General features: G+C 40.1%; 2 protein-coding genes across 2 annotated transcripts in view; one reads left to right on the top strand and one right to left on the bottom strand.

The window, feature by feature from the left end:
• LOC115778091 (solute carrier family 25 member 44-like) overlaps positions 1-24,283 on the top strand; it is a 55,194-nt gene that overhangs the window by 23,265 nt on the left and 7,646 nt on the right. The gene's annotated exons all lie outside the window — the stretch shown is intronic.
• psma4 (proteasome 20S subunit alpha 4) lies at positions 19,896-23,559 on the bottom strand. The gene is made up of 9 exons (XM_030726118.1): positions 23,427-23,559; positions 23,017-23,042; positions 22,885-22,927; positions 22,311-22,473; positions 22,144-22,221; positions 21,317-21,405; positions 20,709-20,839; positions 20,279-20,402; positions 19,896-20,131 (listed from the first exon to the last, which is right to left on the bottom strand). The coding sequence occupies exons 2-9, from the start codon at positions 23,017-23,019 to the stop codon at positions 19,977-19,979; spliced, it is 786 nt and encodes a 261-aa protein (XP_030581978.1). The 5' UTR covers positions 23,020-23,042; positions 23,427-23,559; the 3' UTR covers positions 19,896-19,976.

Genomic DNA, 24,283 nt, shown 5'->3' with positions numbered 1-24,283 from the left:
TGGAATCCATGGGAGAGTTCAAAGGAGAAAACCAATGCTGACCAAAAAGAACACAAAAGCTCATCTCACATTTGCCAAAATATCCTGATGATCCCCAAAACTTTTGGGAAAATATTTTGTGGACTGATGAGACAAAAGTTGAACTTTTTGGAAGGTTTGAGTCCCGTTAGATCTGGCATAAAACTGATACACCATTTCTCCACACCAATGTGAAAGACTCAATGCGAGTTATTTCAAATGCTTGATTGCAGTTCTTGCTGCCAAGAGTGGCCCAACCAGTTATTAGGTTTACTGGGCAATTACTTTTCCACACAGGGCTGGGTAGGTTTGGATAACTGTTTCCCTTAATAAATGAAATCATCACTTAAAAACTGCATTCTTCTATTTACTCAAGTTATTTTTTTGTCTAATATTAAAATTTGTCTGATGCTCTGAAACATATAGGTGTGAAACATATGCAAAAAAAAAAAAAAATCAGGAAGGGGGCAAATACATTTTCACATCTATAAGGCTGACCCCAGCCACCCTACAGAGGAAACTCATTGCAGCTTGTATTCATGGCCTTACTCTTTCGGTCATTAAATCAATCTCATGACCACTGGTGAAGGATGGAACATAGATGGACTGGTAAATTGAGAACGTTCGGTTCAGCTCTTTCTTCACCATAACAGTCCGATACAACACTCACATTACTACTGACACCGCATCAAGTTCCCAAGATGCTTGAACTCCCTCACTTGGGGCAGCCTCTCTCCCCCAACCTTAAGGGAGCAGCCTAAAATGCTTTGTCAACTTGAAGAAGGCTTATGACCAGGCCCCAAGGGGTGTGCTGTGGGAGTATGTGGTTCTGGGTCCATCAGCCCTTGTATAACCAAAGTGAGAGCTGTGTCACAAAGTCAAGCATGTTTCCAATGGGTGTTGGACTCCGCAAGGGTTGACACTTGTATCCAGTCCTGTATGTGATATTCATGAACAGGATCTCAAGGTGTAGCTGGGGTGAAGAGGGTGTCTGTTTTGGTAACCTCAGAATAGCATCCCTGTTTGTTTGGTTTTTTTTTTGGGGGGGGGGGTTGCAGTTGATTTGGTTCTGTTGGCTTCATCAGAGTCTGACCTTCAGCATGCACTGTTGTAGTTTGCAGTTCAGTGTGAAATGACTGGATTGAGAGTCAGCACCTCCATGGTTCTCTGTTGGAAAATGAGGGAAACTACATTATATCAATTTCTGTCATATCCGATTTCATGGAGATTTTTTTTTAAACAAATCTTAACATAATTGGTCAAAGGGGGGCAGCCGATTAAAGCTACCAAGTAGGAAGTGAGCAGTGAAGCTACCAAATGCATAATTAGGTCATATCTCAGCAACCGTTTTAATTTATTGAAACCAAACTTGGTGTATGAACTTCTAAAAGTGGCTACAACCATGCTTGGTGACCCTGAGCCCTGCTGAGCTGCTTGGTCCCATCATCCCTGTTTGCTGCCATATTTACACTTTTGCATGATTTTTGTATAACATGTCAAAATGTCTGCTGTAAAAAAACAAAAAAAGGTAATGTCTGTTATACTTCAGTACAGTCATGGGGAAAACAGAAGAACACGAGAGTTTGTGTATTACTGGTTTCATTTTCATTATTAGTTTTAGATGCCAAAGAAACTATAATGATCCAGTTCCAATTCAGCTGAAGTTTGAGTCATAACCTCTGCAATCCACAACAGCTGGAACAAGCCATTTTCTTCATCTCCAGGTCCAGATGTACAGCACTGAGCACGGCGGTAACATCCCTGCCCCTGTGACAGCACATCATGAAAAACTGTTCACAGCTTTACTGCAGGGGCCTTTGAATTTGGATGATGTAACTCATCAAATCTCCCCGCGTTAATCATTTCTAAAGGCAAATAAGGTCTTACCTACATCAGGACTTCATGGCTCAACAAATATGATATTCTATCATTTCTAAACACTGTAACCCCAGTTCATTGCCCCCACCACTCGTGGATCTCAGAAATGTTATGTTTTCCAAAATGACAACAAAGTCAGTGCCAGGAGTGACTATGTTTATTGTTTCATACAAAGTAGAAAATAAAACTATGAGCTGAAAAATGTTCCGAAAGATTTGCCAGATTGGGGGACTACTGTGAGATTGTGTATTACACATTGTTTGCAGCTTCGAAATAAAAACAAATCTTTTTTTTTTCTCCCTTCTGGCAGTCTGTTGGTCTCTCTGTTTCTCTCACACTCATTTTTTCTTTTTTCTTTCAATCTTGAAGAAATGACAGGACAGAGATGATCTTGATTTTAATCTTCTAATGCATTTCCTTATTGCGCTGAAACACTCCCACTCTGAACATTCCTAACAAGAGGAAGTGCAGAAGAAAAAACCCACCGGGACCATTTAAATAGTCATTTTCTCATGAAGTAAAACTCACAGATAAAAAAGGAAGTCCACTGAGATTTTCTTCATCATGGGAAAATGTGAATGAAATGGCCTCTCTGAATCATACTCCTAAATAAAAGTCAGTACATAAAGTCAAAATTGAACACAGCAAACTGTCCGGCTTTACTGCATTTTAGAGGAGGTGCTGTTACGAAATGCAAAGTAACTATGAACTTAGTGGAAAACAAACACTTTCACAACATCCTCCCACAGAATTAACTTAACTTCCTGTTTGTGTATGGAGTATGGGACACTGAGGGTTATGCTATTTAAACCAAAGGGCAGCAGATTCCCATCTAACAGGGGCTGGTGGGCTCTGAAAGTCTGCTGCCAGCTTCTCAGGGGAATGAAAAGTGGGTGGGAAAAGATTAAAAGAAGGAACTGAAGTAAAACATATGGAAACCCCAGCCCCCCCCCCCAACTAAGTTCAGATGGGAAAAGAAGGGTCATGTGTAAATACATATTTGACATCTATTTTATTTTTAGTCAAATGTGCAAAAAAAAAGATGCATTTCTTTCCCCAAGATGCCTCCGTTTTCTTTTGTGATGTCAGATCTACACACACACACACACACACAAAAAATCACTATCAGCTATCTGCCAAAGTTTTACTGAATTCAGCAAATAATTTTTTTTTTTAGATCATTTCTAAATTATAATTTATAAAGAAAACAATCCTTGAAACAGACCTTACAGATGAACCTTCAAGCAGCGGAAAGACATGTTAACTAAACTATGTTGTTGCTTCCTTAATCCAGTCTCTGATCTGTAAATACAGTGAATGCTCTCCAACTTGAGAAAATGAAAGGACAGTGAATGACAGAGAAAATATGAAGGAAAATACCGACTTCTTTCTCTTGTTGGACGCGTTAATTCTGAGAATTCTGTCTTTAAGTGTTTGTGTGATCTTGTAATACTCAGATCCACTAAGAGGATTGTAGAGTGTAGTTGGAGCTAAATATTCCATCATCACAGGGATTTCCAAAACGGGAAGACCTTTAGATAACAATCAGACCCCCACCCTTCAGCCTTTGCTTTTGCTTGTGGGCACTTTCTGTAGCACCCAAACACAGCAGACCATCTTGTCTAGCACATTTAAACAGTGTTTGGACACTTTTCCTCAGCTGTGAGACATGATAATGTTCTGTTTTTGGGCAGCGCCTCTGGAATGTAAACAACCCGCTGCCCACTCATAAACAGAAGACTGCATAACAACTGTGTAACAGTGTTAGGAAGCCTAATGAAATACAGTTAAGTCTCAATTTCCACATGTAAATCTCATCAAATTTGCAGCCATTTATTTATCATTATATTATTACTAATGGATTTTAATTTCTCATGGGGAATTACTTTAATGAACTGTGGTTATTTCTGTTTATTTGATTAGCAGTGTGTGTATCTTTGTGTTAACATTCTGTAGCCTTTAGCCACTGAACTGAAGCGGTTTGTCTTTTCTTAACAGCCCTTCCCTTCTGTTTTTGTCAAATTCATGTAATCCAGATGTTTTGTGTGTTTCTTCAGATAGATCACATTAATTAAAGCCAAACCAACCAACCTCAAAATACAACTGAGCTATATTTCTGACAACTTTAAAGCAGGCCTGCTCAATGATGGAAAATCCAAACATGGTCAAACAGCTAGAAAACCAACCTTACAACCCAAATCCACTGAGCACTGTGACGACAGTTAAACCAGCCTCTGTCTACCAGCAGTGCCAACTGAGAGCTGCAGCCTTCTATTTTTGTGGTGTGATGAATGAGTCAACTGTGAAGATGACATGAAAGTTTCAGCAAATCATTGAGGCTGTAACCTGTAATGTGCTGGTTTATAACCAGCAAAAATGCTTAAAATATGTAAAGGTGAGCATGGCTTGGTGCAGGATCTCAGTCAAAAAGCAGTGAAAACGAAATTTCAGGTTTCCTGACTACAGAGAAAATCAAATGCACTATTTGCTTTCTGGTGTATTGGTTTATTAAATACTAACATGTAAATTCACATAATATTATCGCAGACTGAAAAGCTGCTCATATTGTAAGACTTTATCCAGACAACATGGAACAATGGATTTTATTTAGCATTGCCGGCGGTGTGGTGCAGCATCGCAACGTCAAGCTCACAACTTTGGTCCAGTCTGAAATCTCTCAACAACCACTCAGTGGATTACCATTAAAGACATTCATGGTGCCCAGATGTGCACTCTTGTTGTCAGTGAACAGCGAATTAAGCAAATAGCTCTTGCTCCTAATGAATATTCTTGTGAAATTGGATGTGATCCATTCTGCATATGATCGACTGCAAACAACAATATAGAGCTTTGTTGGCACAGCTACCGAGTGGTTCAGAGAGCTGAAGACGAGCAGACAGCATGTGCCAGAGGTGACCAGACAGACTGCATGCAAAACATTGTTGTTATATATCAAATAATGGCAAAATCCCTAGTGTGAATTGGGGAATCCTAAACAAACATGTTACATACAGTATTATTACAGGCAGTATTATTGGAAGGCGTAACATACATTTTCATTGCTATGCAGATGATACCCAGCTTTATCTGTCCAAGAAGCCAGATGACACATCAATTAGTTAAACTGCAGGAATGTCTTAAAGACATAAAGACCAGGATGACCTCTAATTTCCTGCTTCTAAATTTAGATAAAACTGAAGTTATTGTACTCAGCCCTACAAATCTTAGAAACATGGTGTCTAACCAGATATTCACACTGGATGGTATTACCTTGTATTACCTCCAGTAACACCATGGGGAATCTTGGAATCAGTTTTTACCAGGATATGTCCTTCAGTGCACATATGATACAAATATGTAGGACTGCTTTCTTGCATTTGCACAATATCTTTAAAATTAGAAACATCCTGTCTCAGAATGATGCTGAAAAACTAGTTCAGGCATTTATTACTTCTAGGATGGATTGTTGTTATTCATTATTATCACATTGTCCTAAAAACTCACTGAAAAGTCTTCAGTTGATCCAAAATGCTGCAGCTAGAGTACTGACAGGGACTAGAAAGAGAGAGCATATTTCTCCCATATTGGCGTCTCTTCATTGGCTCCCTGTTAAATCTAGAATAGAATTTAAAATACTTCTCCTCACATGCAAGGTCTTGAATAATCAGGCCCCCAAGACCTCATAGTACCATATCATCCCAGTAGCCCCTTGCTGGGGGCTTCTCGTGATGCACTGATTGTTTCTTCATCTTTTCTCTCTGCATTTAATTATTAGTTATTATAAATCTCTGGCTCTCTTCCACAGTGTATGCTTTGTCCTGTCTCCCTCCCTTCACCCCCATCTGGTCACGGGAGATGCTGCCCCTCCCTTCTGGAGGTTTCTGCCTCCTGAAAGGGAGTTTTTCTTTCCCCCTATTGCCAACTGCTTGCTCATAGGGGGTGGTCTGATTGTTGTGTTTTTCTTTCTATTATTGTAGGGTCTTTACCTTACAATAAAAAGCACCTTGAGCCAACTGCTGTTGTGATTTGGTGCTATATAAATAAAAATGAATTGCTCTGTGACCTAGAGGGACAAAACCTGTGGCAGATGGAGAACTGCTGTGCCAAGCTCAGCAAGACTGCAGAGCAGAAAAACAACTACAAACTGCAGTTTGTGGAGTTGGAGTCCATCTGTGGGACTAAAGGCTCTCTGGAGAGGCAGCTGGTTACTGTCAGTTATAGTGTTCACAAAGTACTTGCAAATTAAAATACTTGCAGAGAAACACCTTATATAAGGTATTGTTTACCATGTGTGCCTTCTTTGGGTTGACAGAGGTTCTCACAACATTCAAACCCTGCTAAAGCCACAGGCATAATCCAAACCCGTGAGAAAAACTGCTAAAAAAGATGTATTCTTTTCTAGTTGTCAGCAGGGGGTGAGTCCATTGACTATGAGAGAATTGCCCTAATTCTCACTTGATTTATTACATCAGGAAACATCGTCCTAGTTTCAAGCTTTAATTAATATAGAATGCTATTTTTTTTTAAATTATGGTCCAGTTCAGAGGGCGTAGCTACCTTCAGGCTGACAAGATAATGCCATATGATCATGCAGTGTCTTCGATCCTCAGTCAGAACAACAAAACAACAAGCTGGTGATGGCCAAAATGCTCAGCACGAGGCTTCAAGGCAGAAATTCCCTAACTTTCAGTGGCTATGTGCATCCGTTATAAAGTGTGTGATCCCTAGCAGCATCAGCTACACTTTGTGATTAATGTGCAACTGTATGCTATCAGTCTGAACTAAAACATTATACATGCAAAAGCATGCGTAGCATGTTGACAACAGCTTTAGCTCAAAAAACATGGACCTAAGCAGGGCCTTGCATAGATTTGCACGTGGGTCATATTTCAGTGTGTTCCACACCAGATGCTCAGCAATTACATTATGGCTTAAAAAGTAATACAAAGTGCTAGCAAAAAAACTCAATATCACATGTCCTTTAACAATTTTTGCACAGATTTATAATTTCTTGTTTGTTGTCAGGAGTTTGCATGTTCTTCCTGTGTCTGCATGGTTCTCTCCAGGTACTCGGCTTCCTCCCACAGTCCATGGCATGCAGGTTAGGTAAACTGGTGATTCTAAATTTTCCATGGATGTGAATGTGAGTGTGAATGGTTGTCTGTCTCTCTGTGTTAGCCCTCTGACAAGACAACCTGGCAACCTGTCCCCCCCCCCCAGACCCTGAATTGAATAAGTGGAAGAAAATGGATGGATGGATGTTTGCTGTCACATTTGCTGTGTCCTAAGCCCAGTCTTTAGTGCAGCGCAAGAACGTAGCAGTGGTGGGTAAATCTCACAGAGCATCAATCAGTGGACTCCAGTCCAAACACATGTTCAACGCACATTCTCCTGTTCCTTCTCCGCGCCACAGATTGCAGGCATGGCTCTCATCTAAGGGACAATAACAAGGCAGTTAAGAGCAGCAGGACCGAGTTCAGTCCTACTCAGAGACACTAAATCAATCTGTCCCAAATAAACACTGGGCTTTTACGCCATTTGCTCATCCTGAAGCCTGAGTTTGGAAAGTAACATCTCTAATTTATTACAATCCAATGACAAACAGATGAAGACTTTATGTTACCTAGAAGGAAGACAGTGCTGTCAGTGCACTCATGAGTTGAAATATCTTTGCTCTTCTCCACATTTCTGCTGGTTATCATTTTCTCTTTGTCTGTGAAATCTAAACATTCCTTCCTGGAATTAGGAGGAGCTATTTTTAGGGTTTCAGCATATTTCAGAGAAATATTTTGCACAAATTATTGCAGCTTTTTAAAGACAGAGTAACTTTGCAATTTTCTGTTTAAGTTCAAACTTCTAATAAACCCACTGAAATCCCTGTTCTTTTAACGACGCTCAGTCGTTTAGTATATTATGCTTAAATAAATTTCAGTTTAGTTGATATATGCCCAGTGCACACAAAGTGAGAGCTGCCAGTTTGGGAAGACTCAACAGTAGGTTAATCAAGTCCATGTGATAAATTATAAAGACATGGTATTAAAAAAAATAATGCTTTAGCATTAGTGTACACTGTGTTTTCGTACTAACTGTGAACTAACTTTGTTCACTCTGCACAAGAAAATTACTTTTTAATGGCATTTAATTAGTCTTATGTCCATAAAAACCATTTGTCAGCCAAAGAACAGAATCTGCACAGAAATTCATCCTTGTGGGGACATTTTCTGCTCTATAAGCATGCAGATATGCAGCCATTTACAAACGCTTTGGTTTCTTTGTTTAATGGGGCAGATGTGCCAAACATGGCCTGCCACTTTACATATCTGCTTGTTGGGAACTTTGAAAAGAAAAATCCAAGTTTTTTTTTTTTTTTTATATCCACTCATAATCTCTATGAAGACATCTGCAGGCAGTGAGACAGAAGTGTAATTACACAAAGACCTTTTCATAGGAGGATCAAGTCTGAAAAAATTCTGAGTTTTGTTTAAAATGGTTACCATAAGAATTGTGCCTTTCACATATTTTGGACAACTGGGCCCTCCTCTTCAGAATTTTCCATCTCTTCCATGTTAGAGCCTGTACACTGTAAACCCAGACATTTACTGTGGTCTAAAACATACTTTGTCACATTTAGTATATTTTTAGTCTAAAGGCTGGTCGTCATAAAAATTAGGTTCTTGCCAAAGTTAATTTATTCTTAATGTAGGTTTTCCTTTTCAAATAGATTTAAATTGTCTCACATTGAGGGTGAAGCACTGCAAACATTTACAAAAAGGAAAAATCAGGTTGCAGTTTGGGGCTGGAGTCACTCAGCAGAAGTAAGAGTGCAGAATCAGTGAGCAGAACTAATTTCATCAAATATTAAACTTGGTTTAGCAACCCGGCCGAGCAGTGCAGGATTCCGGTGAGATTTCTCCCCCAAGTCTGACTGCATGAGGAAAGCTGAAGGATCATGGGACATCTTGTACAGGAAGAGGAATGATGGTTGCCATTTTTGAAAAGTAATTAATACAAAATATACATAATCAGTCAAAAGTTTGAGCACACTTAAGTGTGTAGAGGATTTTGCAATAATCAAATCCATCACAATATTTAGTGAGAGGATGATAAAAGCAGAAGAATTGAGAAAAAAAAATGCTGAATATGCTCAGATCAACTCTACATAAAATGAATCAAATGCATCATAGTGTGGACAGTATTTTGTTTTTAGCCTTGATTGATTGTTCTTTATGCCTTACTTTTTTTTGGTCAACAATCTTGATGAGTTTTGAGAATACCTTAAATATATATGGATACATGATGAACTTTTAAGCACTTAAACTAAAGGCAGTTTGGCTTCTTTGATGCAAAGAATTTCCCAAGTTAAAGTTATCTGAAAAGCAGCTGAAGCTCTGAAAATCCAGCTCAAACCCAGAAAGTACTGTCTGTTAGGCTCTATTAGTCATCTTCTTCACTGTTCTTGCACTAAGAGACTGCATGAATTTTATTTGGAGAAAGTGGAGATTCTGTTCTTGCCGTGAACATTTTAGGGCTATGGCAGGTGCTGTATATAAAGGCAGGGCCTTTAATGGGTGAACCGAATCAGGGAAGATGTTTTTGGAGGTAAAATAAAGTGCATTACCCACGGGCAACCAATGGGTTGGCACTATCCCATCGCCTCCACTCAGCTCCTCCAGCTGAGGCATACTTAGCACCATTCATAATGCATGGTCACCCCCCCAACACACACAGGCCTGTCATGGCTCGTTCCCTTCGACAACTCAGCCCAGCTCTACTTTTGCCCCTAAGAGGATGCAAACGGTTGCATAATTTAGATGCTACCCGCTGTTTTCAGGGCTCATCTCTTATCAAAAATGTAACAGACTGAGTTTCTGGGGGATTTTTATCTAACGGGGGCAATGGAAGACGCTCTAGTTGAGACAATGGACTTTAACACAGTATAAAACTTCCCAAACTTTTTCTGTGCAACTTTTTCTGAAACATGATGATATCATGTATTGCTGTCTACATGGGTACAGCTCATAAAGCCTGAGCATGGGATGAGGAATGAAGACATAAGGTGTAACTTAAAAACAAAACAGTGCAGATTCATTTAAAAGGCTAACAACAGAATCAGATCTCAGCTTAAGCCTTCACAGACTAGTCTATTGTATTTTATTAAGAAATGTTTCTTTTTTGTTACTTCATACAGTTAGGTCTATAAATTGTTGAACAAAGACATTTTTTTGTAGTTTTGCCTCTGTACACCACCACAGAGGGGATTTTTAGTCAAATAATCAATATGTGACTTTCAGCTTTAATTCAAAGGGTTTACGAAAAACTTTGTATTGACAATTTAGGAATTACACACATTTTTATACATAGTAAGTAATTGGACAATTGATTGACAAGCAGTTTCATGGATAGGTGAGGCTTGTTCCCTTGTTATTTCATGAAGTAGACATAATATCTGAAATTGATTTAAAGTGTTGAATTTGTCTTTTATAGCTCTTCACTGTAATTTTACATATGAAGCCCAAAGACATGCCACTGCCAGAAACGGAGCCCATCATTAGGCTGAGAAAACAAAGTAATCCTATCAGAACAATGGCAAGGACTTTAGGAGTCACCAAAGTCAACAGTCTGGTTCATTCACACAAAGAAGGAATGCACTGGCCAGCTCAGCAACACCAAAAAGCCTGAAAGACCACAGAAGACAACTAATGTGTATGATGACAGAATGAATTCCATGGTTAAGAAAAATAACTTCACAACATATAAGCAAGTCAAGAACGTGCTCGAGGAGGTAGGCGTGTCATTGTCAAAGAAATCAAAAGATGCCTTCATGAATGGCAAAACTGGTGCAAACCACTGGCTACACTCAGGAACAAAAAAGGTCAGATTAGACTGTAGCAGAAAACATCTGAAAGCACCTGTGCGGTTCTGAAAAATCATCTTTGGACAGATGAAACCAAGAACTTTTACCAGAATGATGGGAAGAGAAAATTATGGAGAAGGCGAGCTCATGATCTGAAGCATACCACATCATCTGTCTAACATGGTGGAAGCAATGTTAGACACACATATATATATATACACACATATATATATATATGTGTGTGTGTGTGTAAAACCCCTTAAAGTCTGCACTTCAGTCACATGTTGATTGTTTGATTTAAACTCCATTGTGCTGGGGGTAAAGCGGAAAGAAGCAAAACTATAAAAATTTTGCAGTGGACCAAACTGTAGAATAATATTCTCTATGAGATATCTTTAAACAACTAAATATGTGTCTCAGCATGAAGTGGTGGTAGAATCAAAGTATATCACATTAAATAAATGAGAGTATTGTTTCAATGGAATTGATAAAGAGAAACAAAAGGGCCTATTGAGGTGACTCTTGCAGCCGGTGTGGCCATCTGCAGCCGGGGAAGGTCAAGGTGAGTGAGGCCACAAGGAGAGAAGGATAGAGCAATATTTAAGACAGGAGGCAAATACCTGACCTCATTCTATTAAAGAAAAGACATGTTTGTGAGGAATGTGTAGATTGATATTGCAGAGAAGTTTTCTTTTGTTTCATTTCATCATCGCTGTGGAAAGATTAAAATACAAAAAGCCACTTTACTGCATAAAAATCTTTTTATTTATCTCTTAAATCAGACACAGTGGTAATGTCACCTATACATGACTGGACTGGTGTTGATTAACATCAAAACTGGATTCAAATAAACCATTTACAAATTATTTTAAGTGCACTGACCCTGGTGCAGTGGTGGCAGCAGCAGTAGTTTTCATAAACAGGTAGAAGATAACAGGGATCTCCATAATCAGACCAACTATGAATCATAAGCTTGATGTCATTACAAACAAAGAACTTGTAGCATGTAATGCATACATTTTAAAGGTATGATATGGGAGGAAGAAAACTTAATGGGCAATATGAACATCAGGCAGATGGAAGTAAATACATTGCTCAAAAAATGAAAGAAGCACTTTTTAATTAGAGTATTATATCAAGCAAATAAAACTCTGGGATATTGATCTGGTCAGTTAAGTAGCAGAGGGGGTTGTTAATCAGTTTCAGCTGCTTTGGTGTTAATGAAATTAACAACACTAGAGGGGCAACAGTGAGACAACCCCCAAAACAGGAATGGTTTTACAGGTGGAGAACACTGACATTTTTCCCCTCCTCATCTTTTCTGATTGTTTTTTTCACTAGCTTTGCATTTGGCTAGGGTCAGAGTCACTACTGGTAACATGAGGTGATACCTGGACCCTACAGGTTGCACAGATAGTCCAACTCCTCCGGGAAGGCACATCAAAACGTGCCATTGTCAGAAGGTTTGCTGTGTCTCCCAGCACAGACTCAAGAACATGGAGGAGATTCCAGGACACATGCAGTTACTCTAGGAGAGCTGGAAAAGACTGTAGAACGTCCTTAACCCATCAGCAGGACTGATACTGCTCCTTTGTGCATGGAGGAAGAGGATGACTGCCAGAGCTACAAAATGAAAGTTGAATGTGCTGACAACAAAATCACATAAAAATCATCAATGGAAATCAAATTTATTAACCAATGGAGGCCTGGATTTGGAGTCACACACAAAATTAAAGTGGAAAAACACACTACAGGCTGATCCAACTTTGATGAGGCTCAGTATTGTGTGTGGCCTCCACGTGCCTGTGTGACCTCCCTACAATGCCTGGGCATGCTCCTGATGAGGTGGCGGGAGGTCTCCTGAGGGATCTCCTCCCAGACCTGGACTAAAGCATCCGCCAACTCCTGGACAGTCTGTGGTGCAACGGGATCTTGGTGGATGGAGCGAGACACGATGTCCCAGATGTGCTCAATTGGATTCAGGTCTGGGGAACGGGCGGGCCAGTCCATAGCTTCAGTGTCTTCATCTTGCAGGAACTGCTGACACACTCCAGCCACATGAGGTCTAGCATTGTCCTGCATTAGGAGGAACCCAGGGCCAACCGCATCAGCATATGGTCTCACAAGGGGTCTGAGGATCTCATCTCGTACCTAATGGCAGTCATGCTACCTCTGGCGAGCACATGGAGGGCTGTGCGGCCCTCCAAAGAAATGCCACCCCACACCATTACTGACCCACTGCCAAACCGGTCATGCTGAAGGATGTTGCAGGCAGCAGATCGCTCTCTACGGCGTCTCCAGACTCTGTCACGTCTGTCACATGTTCTCAGAGTGAACCTGTTTTCATCTGTGAAGAGCACAGGGCGCCAGTGGTGAATTTGCCAATCCTGGTGTTCTCTGGCAAATGCCAAGCATCCTGCACAGTGTTGGGCTGTGAGCACAACCCCCATCTATGGACGTTGAGCCCTCATACCATCCTCATGGAGTCGGTTTCTAACCGTTTGTGCAGACACATGCACATTTGTGGCCTGCTGGAGATCATTTTGCAGGGCTCTGGCAGTGCTCCTCCTGTTCCTCCTTGCACAAAGGTGGAGGTAGCGGTCCTGCTGCTGGGTTGTTGCCCTCCTACAGCCTCCTCTACGTCTCCTGGTGTACTGGCCTGTCTCCTGGTAGCACCTCCAGCCTCTGGACACTACGCTGACAGACACAGCAAACCTTCTTGCTACAGCTCGCATTGATGTGCCATCCTGGATGAGCTGCACTACCTGAGCCACTTGTGTGGGTTGTAGAGTCCGTCTCATGCTACCATAAGTGTGAAAGCACCACCAACATTCAAAAGTGACCAAAACATCAGCCAGAAAGCATAGGTACTAAGAAGTGTTCTGTGGTCCCCACCTGCAGAACCACTCCTTTATTGAGTGTGTCTTGCTCATTGCCAATAATTTCCACCTGTTGTCTATTCCATTTGCACAACAGCATGTGAAATTGATTGTCAACCAGTGTTGCTTCCTAAGTGGACAGTTTGATTTCACAGAAGTTTGATTTACTTGGAGTTATATTGTGTTGTTTAAAAGTTCCCTTTATTTTTTTGAGCAGTGTAGTTTGGGCCTGTCACTAAGCTGGAAAGCAGCCTGGAAATGCATCAAGTATGGTTTATATGAAGTCAGGTAACCCTGTACCCTGGTTCTGATCACACTCAGGATATACTCTTTAGATGAGAAAACAGGTTTCAGATCATTTGTGTGCAGGTGTGTCTGTTTAAACTCCATATTCAGCCTGTGTTTGGCATTTCTGCACTGAATGACTTACCTTTGCAGTTAATGATGAACCCAGTTTGGTGTCTGGCTTACTTATCAGTGTTGTGGAAGACAATAACAACTAAAATGTACTATTTAGCAGAGTTTATTTTCTCTCTTTTTTATGTTTTGTGGAAAAAGATGCTTCCAGTCAATATTATAAATCAGGTGCTTGAATAGATTTCAAAGAATGTGTGTTGTAACTATTAAAGGCTCTGGCACACAAATAGGGAGCAAATAATAAAAGCTTACAACATCTATTACAGTCTGAATATTTAAGGTTTTCTCCAGGTGTGAAAAGGGTTTAAAGTTTTATTCTGTGTTGAAACTAAGTATGTGATACATTTTACAAAAACAAACAAAAAAACCCCTCAAAAACATGGATCACAAGCTGACCTTTGTAACTGGATCACCTCTACACACAATAGGAGTTCATTCACAGGACCTTATTAGGCAAGGAGCAGAAACAGAGGTGCACATGTGAATAATATGTAACTGTGGTGAAAAATGATGACAAAATGATGACAACAGCCCACCTAAACAGAGAACAGTTTCAAATAAATAGCCTCCAATACACTGACACTGCAGTGCTTGTTTGAGATATATGACTTGTAACTGTGTGTCATCAAAAAGTCCTTTTTTTTCTTTTTTTCAGAGACTGCAACTTTATATGAGCTCGATTGGCTTGACCTCATGTTATTTTACAGACCTGACAATTCACCTGAAAGCAGCACGAGTATTTTAACTCTTTATTGGAGTTAAAATAGGAAAATGACAAAGTTAAAGTTGTATTTTTTCTTTCTTTTTTTTTTCTTTTTTGGACAAGGACCATGTAATATTATTTCAAGGCCATGTAAATATTTTGCCCCAAATATCTGCCAATATAGTATAATGCACCACAAAACCTGCTATTATGTGCCAGCAGCAACATAGCCTCATTTACTTCTCCATAATAGGTCATATCAGGAGCAAGGCTTGTAATTATTGTTTACTGCTCCCTGACTCCATTTATGGTGAACCGTCTTGATCTGGTGGTGAGCAGCGAGCCTGCAATCTCCAGGATTTGCAGGCTGCTCTCAAAATTACTGCCACGGATGAGAAGATTATTTAATTCCTGATTCCCAGTAAGGTCAGGATTTCACACATCAGTGAGCAGCCTTGGCTTTAAATAGGAGCTTGATGGTAAATGGTAAGGTCAGTAAAAGAAGTAATGTTGATTAAAGACACTCACTCCCCTTTATGTACATGCAAGGTTACCAGTTCAGAGTTTCTACATGACAACTATCTGGTGTAAGTGCAGGTTTGTTATTATAGGAGTTACCTATAAAAGCTCAAAGTGGATGCTGCACAGTGGTAGCACAGATTACTGGAGTTATTACTTTAGGGCTGATAAAGCTATTATTTATAATTGCCATTCTTTCCAAATTGACACAGCCAGTAAGGCTTTTATGGCTGGAAAGCCATGTACTTCATCTCATCCAGAAAGATGTAGCAGATCCAGTTCAGTAGCTGAATGAGTTTAATTTGGTGCTGCACTTAATTTTAAAGAACTGCTGAACTTTGAGCTTCACTTCATGGATCAGAATATGTGTTAAAGAAGACTAAACCTTACTGTTTTTCCTCCTCTGAACACTATAGAATAAATGATCCTGTGCATTTTAAAACTCTTGATCCTTCTTAAGTAAAACTGTCAATGTTACCTTGTTTAAAAACTCAGACCTGGGACATCCTGGTGGCCGGTGCCTTCCCCTGTTTGTGTCTGGCCTCTGACCTTCATTGCATGCTCATTTCCTGTCAATCTGCTATTTCCTCTTATCTAAAAAATGAAGAAAAAGAACAGAAAGATTACACTAAAAAAAAAAAAAAAAAGCAGGCTTCTCTTTCTTGTTACTTTGTCACCCACTTTAATGAATGTTTCTTTAAAAAGATTTATTTAGCACAAACCATTTTGACTCATTTTTTTTAATGCAGTTAAGGGCTTTACATGCAACAATAAGAACATAAATTATTTGTTTTGAGTCTAGTTATTTAGGAACAACTGGTCACAAGATCTTGGCCCAGCTATTTGGTTATAGGTTCAGAGATATAGTGTAAGAAGGTGCCGTGCTGTAGCATGACTAAAAACCATGCCTGTCCCATACTGAACCAGCTTCAGCCTCACTTAAACAGGGAAATGAAGAACTGCAGTAATCCAGGTGGGACTAGGTGAAACACTGAACTGATTTCGGCAGTCATTGAACACACAGTCATAGCACTGCATCAGTGCAAACATAAGTCCAAAGTGTGGATGGTTCGGGGTCGACGAGCTGCAAGTCTGTGTCTCCTGAGCTATAAACCATCTTGGACTTGCTGCCAGTGATAGGCGGCTTAAACTCAGGATCAGCGATGGGATCAAAGGCTTCAAAAAGGCAGCAAGTCTCATGTTATGCTTAGCCTCTTACGCTAACTAGTGTGTTTCTCTTCTGGGACTGGGGGGGAGATTGAAAGAGGACTGCACTGCAGGGTCACTCCCCCTTGTTCCTGTCTTCTTCAGCCCCTCATCCTCCCTCTTTTCTCTCTTTCACTCTTCCTTCCTCCTCTATCATCTCCTCCTCCTGTTCCCGCTGCTCCTCCTCCAGTGTGAGCAGGATAACAACCCGCCTGCCTCTTGTTTGGATAAGTTAATGCTGAGATGTCAGCCTGGATTCTGATATATACCACCTGCCTTGGCCTCTGGCTGACCTTGTACTCCGGCTCCCACTGCAGAAACATTCCAGTGCTTTTCTGGTGCTGTGTTTACACTGCAACAGATTGCTGTGTGCTGCCTATCTGTTTCATCACAGTGGACAGTGGTGGGCCTTCACGAGTCATCCCAGTATGCTCGTGTTGTTCTGAAGGATATGTGGCCCTCAAGATGAGTTGCTCTCATTAAAGAGTGTCACCTGAAATTTTAGACTGAGAAGTTAAATTTCCTTTTTTAAAATGTAGATTTAAACAAACGGGGGGCATGTTTGCTCCCCAGAATTTTTTGGCCCCAGTTCAGGAGAGGAAGCCGGCAAGCAGCCAAAATCCTCCCCCTTGACGCTATGACCACACTACGCCGGCCCTTTAAGAATTTGAACAGCTGATTTACGTTTTAAATCCACGTTAGATCCAAACATCAAGCAAAAAGAAGTTTTCAATTCAGTAGCCTTTATCTTGGCTGTAGCTCAAATCCATCAGTCTTAACAGGACACACACACAAACTCTATTAACTAGAAAGTTGGCTGGGAAATGTGCGGGTTTTTTTTTTTTGTGTTGCTGTGTTTAGGAAAAAGGAAGACATGTTTTTCTGCCAGCATCTGGCTGGCGCTGTTTGATAGCAGTTAAGGTGGAGTTTGTGACCAGGCTACTCTGTTTATCTTCTGCATGACTGACAATATTCAGTTTAGCATCTCGTTCAGCAATCAAAATTAAACAAAAACAAACCAATGTATTTATTTATTTCTCTTGCAAGACTTTTGACCAGGCATCTAAAGTGTTTGATTTACTTCTACTTTTTTCCGCTGAGGAATCCGGCCATTTGTGTCTCAGGCTGAGATAGAGATGAGGACTGACAACTTTTGTAATTCACTACTCCCTCTGTCTTAGGAAATAATCCCTGGATCGTTTACTGATGAGGCTTTCAAAGAGCTCTCAGGTCACCACATTACTGATCCATCCACAGAGGCTCCCCATCAAATCCATAATTCATTTCAAGATTCTGGGGATTATGTTTTTAGAGTCCTCTATGGTCAGGTACTTGCCTACATGAGAGATCTACTGCCATCCTTGTTTCACCTATAGGTCGCTCTGTCTATCTATCTGATAATATAAAACTTATGGAGTAGAACTGGAGGAGGGGTAACATGAATTTCCTATATTCTCTAAGGAAATATATTTAGACTCCCAGCAAAATGAATGGTCCTGCCATTTTTCAAATCAAATACTTGTTGCTGGGCATTCACTGCTGCCACCTTCACTGGCTGTTTGTTAATGGGTTTTGCTGCCTTCAGTTTCGTCACAGTTGAGCCTGTGAAAATAGCTCAACTGTGTACAAAAAAAATTCCTGCATTTCCCAAACCTGTAACATCTCTATATACAACATTCAGAACAACTGGATTTTGCGCCAGAGCACCAACACCTTAAACCAGAACAAAGAAAGACGAAACAGAAACCTGGGGCTCTCAATGCCAGGAAAGCCAGACCAGTGCTGACTTTGGTCTTCTTATCCCTCTTTGTCTGAGGCCTTTCAACCAAAACATGTTGTTTCTCCAGTGGAGGAAAATCTGAAAGGTCACCCCAAGCTGAAAGCGCTGGACTGCACTCTACCATCTTGCTTTTACAATGCAGTTCGGGAGGCCATACTCGACACTCATTATAAACAAAAAGAAGCCAACAGATTCAAAGGGAGGGCCGCACATGGGGTGAGTTCATTCTCCGCTAATGATGCCATCACTGCAATATGTCTCTATTTATAGAAACACTGATGCAATATTTTTAAACCCACTGAAATAAAGCTGAAAATCCAAACTAATGAGTGTTGATTGCTTCACTGTGTTGATGCACAGAAGCAAAATTTCATATATTGTCCCTGTCCAAGTGAATCTGAACCTATAGAGAATGCTGTCTTATACTGCTGATGGCACAAGGTAATATACACAGCATTGTTTTGACAAATGTGTTGAACTTAAACAGAAGTTGAAAATCAATAGCTGAATTAAAAACACAAGTATTTACCATTCGTGCCCCATAATCTTTCCAGGTGATGTGAAAAGACTAAAAAGATAACTCTATAGAAAGAAATGTAAAGAAAAATATAAATTAAGAGTAAACTAAAAAAAAAAACAAAAAAAAAAAAACACTAATCAGAAGAGTTCCTTAACTGATTGGAGCTGTGCTGAGATGTTTTGCGTCTGTACAGTAGCTATGAGATTAACCTTCTAGTAACATGTGCTGTAGCATTAACAGCAGCTGGTTGTAGTACAGTCATGACCACCTACTTAGTTTGTAACTAGGTGCCCATTATTGGTCACACACCAATGAAACATTAACTCCCTCTTTAAATCATGACCTCCAACATTTCTGTTTGAGTACACAAAACTGATAACAAAATGACAACTGTCTAATCACTTATGATCATATGTGATTTATTTCAAACTGACTATATTAAAATGACTTTGCCTTTAGACCTGTCTGCACTCATCACTGTGCTCAGTAATGTCTTGGTCACTGACTGATGGCTGTTAACCTAATTGTGGTGGTTATTTTTCATAGTTTATGGTGATGGCTGAGCACTATTTTGAGATAGAAATGTTGCTGTAACTCTATGAGAACAATTAAGAGCACGTTTCCTAACACAGACCAGAAAGACGTGGCCCGGAATATATTTGAAAAGTGAACACGTTTGCCATCAAGTGGTAAGTAGATGAAATTACACAGGAAGTCAAACGGCAATGGAGGCTCAACGTCCAGCAGTAGACACAAGAAACTATTTTTAACACTCAGCATCGCATAACACTTGGCTTCATGTTATGGAAGAAAACGTTATGTAAGACACATGGCAAATATTTATTTTCCTCTCTGGGAAAACGAGTAAATAACTCCTATTTTTTTTTTTTTTTTATTAATAACCTGTAACCAAGGTTTCAGAGACACATGCACTTGAACATGTTGGTTCTTTTAAAGCTTTTATTTTTGAAAACTGGAGGCTTTTAATCAAGACAGAGTCTCTTAATTTGTTGAATGAAATTGTCAGTCGGTGCACTGCTTCTTACATTGATATCGTTCTGTGTTTTATTGTGTAAATAAAAAGGTTCACGTGTGACACATACACAGAAATCAACACTTCCGACAGTTTCCAAATGTTTAATGTAAAAGACAAAACAATACAGGTTTTGGTGACACGGGTGAAAAGAAAATTATTATTTTGCTCATTTGTCCTTTTCCTTCTGCTCCTTCTCCTTTTTGTCTTTTTCAGCCTTTGCCTCTTCGGCCTCGTGGCGCTTGATGAGTTCCTCCACCTCTTTCTGTTTCAGCACTTTGATTTTTGTCTTCCCATCTTCCCGTGTCAGGGTGGCAATCTCCACTGAAACAGTCAGTGCGATACAGTGTTTTACTGTCGTATGCGGCACACAGTTTCTCTTAAAACATCATTAGCAACAAGGCAGGAAACAATTTGGGTCCACTGATTGGTAAGTGGGAATTACAGTAAGAAAGTCCTTTTGCACCTCACCTTTCTCTGCTGACAGCTTGCTGACATCCATCGTTTTGTTGAGGACTTTGACAGCCAAAGCCAGAGCAGAGGACAGAGTCATCTCTCCCTCTTTGTAGTCCTGCTTCAGCATGGATACAGCAGCCTGAAGCCAACAAGTCCATGAGTCAAACGCCAGGAAAACAGTGCAGTAAAAGAAGAGGAAAAAAAAAAATGGTGGATACATTTGTCACTTAGGCCTCTAAATTTTCATTGAACATTGCTCTGAATTTTATGAAACAAATATTTAGAAAATACATTTCTACATCAGTTTAACCACATCAAAGGCAAAATAAAATCTAAGAAACTAAAAGAAATAAAGGAATATCATGTAAGCTGCTGACATTCAAGACTACAATCAATTTTGTTTCTCACTGCCTGGTGTATGTAATGAGATCATTTTCAGACTTACAGCGCTGTTGTTGCCAATGCAGGTTGCCTTCCAGCCTCCGTAGTTGCCGCTGGGGTCACTTTGGTACAACTGGAAACCGTAATGTTTGTCCCAGCCCATGTACAGCAGAGAAACGCCAAATGGCCTCTTACCTGTCAAGACAAACCTCACAGCTGTTCGAAAATGTCAAAGTACCTGTTTTTGTGTTGTAACACAGAGTTGAGAGCTTCTTTACGAGACATGAGATTTGACAAAAAGGTAAAAAAGTCGATGCTGTGGAGAGACATTTAAAACCAGGAGTGCTCCTGACGACTAATTTAATAGTTGTTTAAATGATGGGCGAAAATATAAACTAGCTGATTGGTCTAAAACACAAAACACACCTGGCTGGTTACACCCGGCTCCGGTTGCTTGGTAATATTCCATTTTTTTCCTGACACAACTGACATACAACTGCTCATTTCTTTACATCAAAGTACTGCAGAACCATGCAAGAGTGAGGGCTGATTAAACGAGTGCATCCCTGTATAAAACATCTTAAATATTAGGACACTGAGCGGATTTGCTCCGATGAGCAATGTAAAAGGCATGAGCACTAAAGTAGATAAGCTGACCGCTGTGCATCTTACCTCCAAACTGTGTGTAGGCTTGCTTAATGTCACACAGAGCTGTGACCAGCTGCTCGCAGGGTATTGGCTCCTGGTACTGCAATAAATACCTAAGAAGAATTGAAATTGGTTAATGGCTGGTGTGAAAGCGATTAATAGCTAGAATTCAGATCATTTTAGTGATAACATAATTGAAGTCCGAAGATTCATTTTGAAAGTGTGCTAATTTAAATGTACACATATTAAGGCTTTTTTGTGTATCTATGGGTATGAAAACACCTGTTGGTAGTGGTTACATCAGCCTGAATTCACCATTATCACTTTGAGCAAATAAATACATTTCTAATCACTACTACTGGCTAACAGGTTTCTTCTCCTTCTTCTTTCAGCTGCTCTCTTTAAAGGATCACCACAGCTTCATTTCCTCCATCTCACTCTCTCCCTAGCATCCTCCTCTGTCACACCAACCCTCTGCATGTCCTCCTTCACAAAATCCATGAATCTCCTCTGAGGTCTTCCTCTTTTTTCTCCTGCTTGTCAGCTACATAATCAACATCTTTTATCCATTATATCCACTGTCTCCTCTCTGCACATGCCCAAACCATCTCAGCCTTGCCTCTCTAACTATCTCCAAACCGCTCAACCTGAGCTGTCCCTCTGATACTCATTTATAATCTTGTCCACCTTGGCAACTCCCAGTGAAAATCTTAGCATCTTCAACTCATTTAACGAGGAAAAACAAACAACAACAACAACAACAAAAAAACCCTTTAAATATGATGAATACTGAAAACAGATTTTTTTGGTACAGCCATAAAATTGCTGGCTTGGCTTCTTCTGAAACTCACCTCTGTGCGATTAGCCGCAGCTCATTTGTCAGTACATTAGCATCTGATGTGATCCCAGCAACGCTGCAGGCCATGTCTCTGAAAACATGATCACGCACACACAACGTTAACCATAACAAAATGAGCAACTACATTTTGACAGCAAGAATCGACTGCAGCTCACTCACTCATTTAGCTTGTAGATCTTCTCCGAGAAGAAAACCTCATCGAGCAGTTTGTGGATGTTGCGTCTCTCCGCCGCCAACAGCACTCCATCATTTGCTAGGATACCCAGACACGTTCCAGCGTGACCGATCGCCTCCATTGCGTACTCGACCTGATACAGGCGGCCTGTAAATTACAATCATATTTATAAGGGAAAACATTGGATTAAAAAAAAAATTACTAATTTCTAAAACCTTTAAGACATGTTTTTGGAATACACTGGCTATTTAAAATAGTAAAGAAAACTTGTTTTGCAGCAGGTTCATTGATGATGAGAGCTCATGTTAACCCAGGGCCTTTATTTCTACTCGGCTCATAAAATCATGCGCTCGCTGTCAGTACCAGTTATGATTTGGTGTATTTGGAAAGTATGATTTGGGTTTAAAGATGCATGAAATTGATTTATAGAGAAATAAAAATAAACTCCTAAGAGTGTGATACAGTGTAATAGTAGAGGCACAGTACTGGGCCTGTTGTATTGTATTTTTTTTAGTCAGTATTTGTCTGCAAAGTCTTAAAAAAAGAAATGAAACATACCTTCAGGAGAAAATATGGTTGTCCGGGAATCATATCTGCGAGACTGAACAACAACAACACGACATTAAATACTGAGAAAACAAACAAACAAACAAACTCTTTATATTTTTAAAGCGTGTAACAGCTTCCTACCATCTTCTACGTCACTGGAAATTATCCTGAAAGTATAAAAGCAGAGCAGCAGTTAGACGCAGGCTGCAGAGGACAAGACACAAACTGTGGCGTTTCCTTTAACCAACACGAGATGTAACTGAATCCGGTGATAGAGGCAGTGAAGTTTGAAAGTTTGCTAAAGTCTGGAAACAAGTAACTGCTGAGTTTCTGAAGCAGGCTCACAACAATCCCCCGGTAGCTAGCTGTCGGCTAACTGCTTCAGCAGAATGAATCTGCAATATCTCAGCGTGCTAGCTAGCATGCTAACGAGCTGTTTCATAACAAACGAAGTCGTCTGGCTGTTCCGCGACAAACGGGAGTAAACATGTAAAATTGTGTTAAAATAGCAAATATTGTAGTGGATAATGAAGTACTGATGTATTATTTACCTCAGATAGATGAGTCTAAGGTGGCGTTCAAGCTCAGAGATCCACTACTTTCAGTTTGGCGTTTCCTCGCAAACACCGGCGCACTGCGTGAGTGAAGTAGCCGCTCAGCAGCGCCACCTCTCAGTGGGAGGACCGATCAGTCTGTGACACTGCGCAGCTCAATGGCTGCAGGAAGGTGATGTACTCTAACACCTCCTACTGGTACTTTATAAAAATCACAACTTTACCAAAACAAAAGTACCTCCTTCTACTTCTTTAGGGAATTATTTGCCCCATCTCACCCTATCCCTGGTAACCTAACAATCAAATCAATAACTCGAATTCACAATCAAATAAGAACGGCAGGCAAGATTATGGGTCACATTACCTTTAACCTCCAGGAGCTCTTTGACCAGGCGGTCGTTTTACTGGCAAATAACATCTTAACTGGCACCTCCCATGTTGTGCGCACAAAGTATTTATTGTTGAACTCAGGAAGGAGGTACAGGGTTCCTCTCTGTAAACATAACAGGTACAAACACTCATTTGTATCTCTGTCAATTAAACTCATCAATGAGCAAACGTGAAAGTTCATAGGACTAATTCTACAATGCTTTTTTACAAATTTGTATATTGTTTTAATTGTTTTTTGTATCGATGTCCAGGTAATTTTTATTGTGTTTGTCTCACTGTATTTATTGGATTTTAGTGGTTTGATTATTCTGAATGTTCTTATTTGTGCATTGGTACCCTTCCCCCCTTAAACTGAGTCAAATTTCTCCCATGGGAGATAAATAAAGAATCTTGAATGAAATCCTCCTCTGTCACACCAACCCTCTGCATGTCCTCCTTCATTACATCCATGAACCTCTTCTGAG

Source organism: Archocentrus centrarchus, chromosome 3 (assembly GCF_007364275.1).
Source record: "Archocentrus centrarchus isolate MPI-CPG fArcCen1 chromosome 3, fArcCen1, whole genome shotgun sequence".
Taxonomy (NCBI): Eukaryota; Metazoa; Chordata; class Actinopteri; order Cichliformes; family Cichlidae; genus Archocentrus; species Archocentrus centrarchus.
The sequence above is the reverse complement of the archived record's forward strand: the minus strand, read 5'-3'. Positions and strand labels throughout refer to the sequence as shown.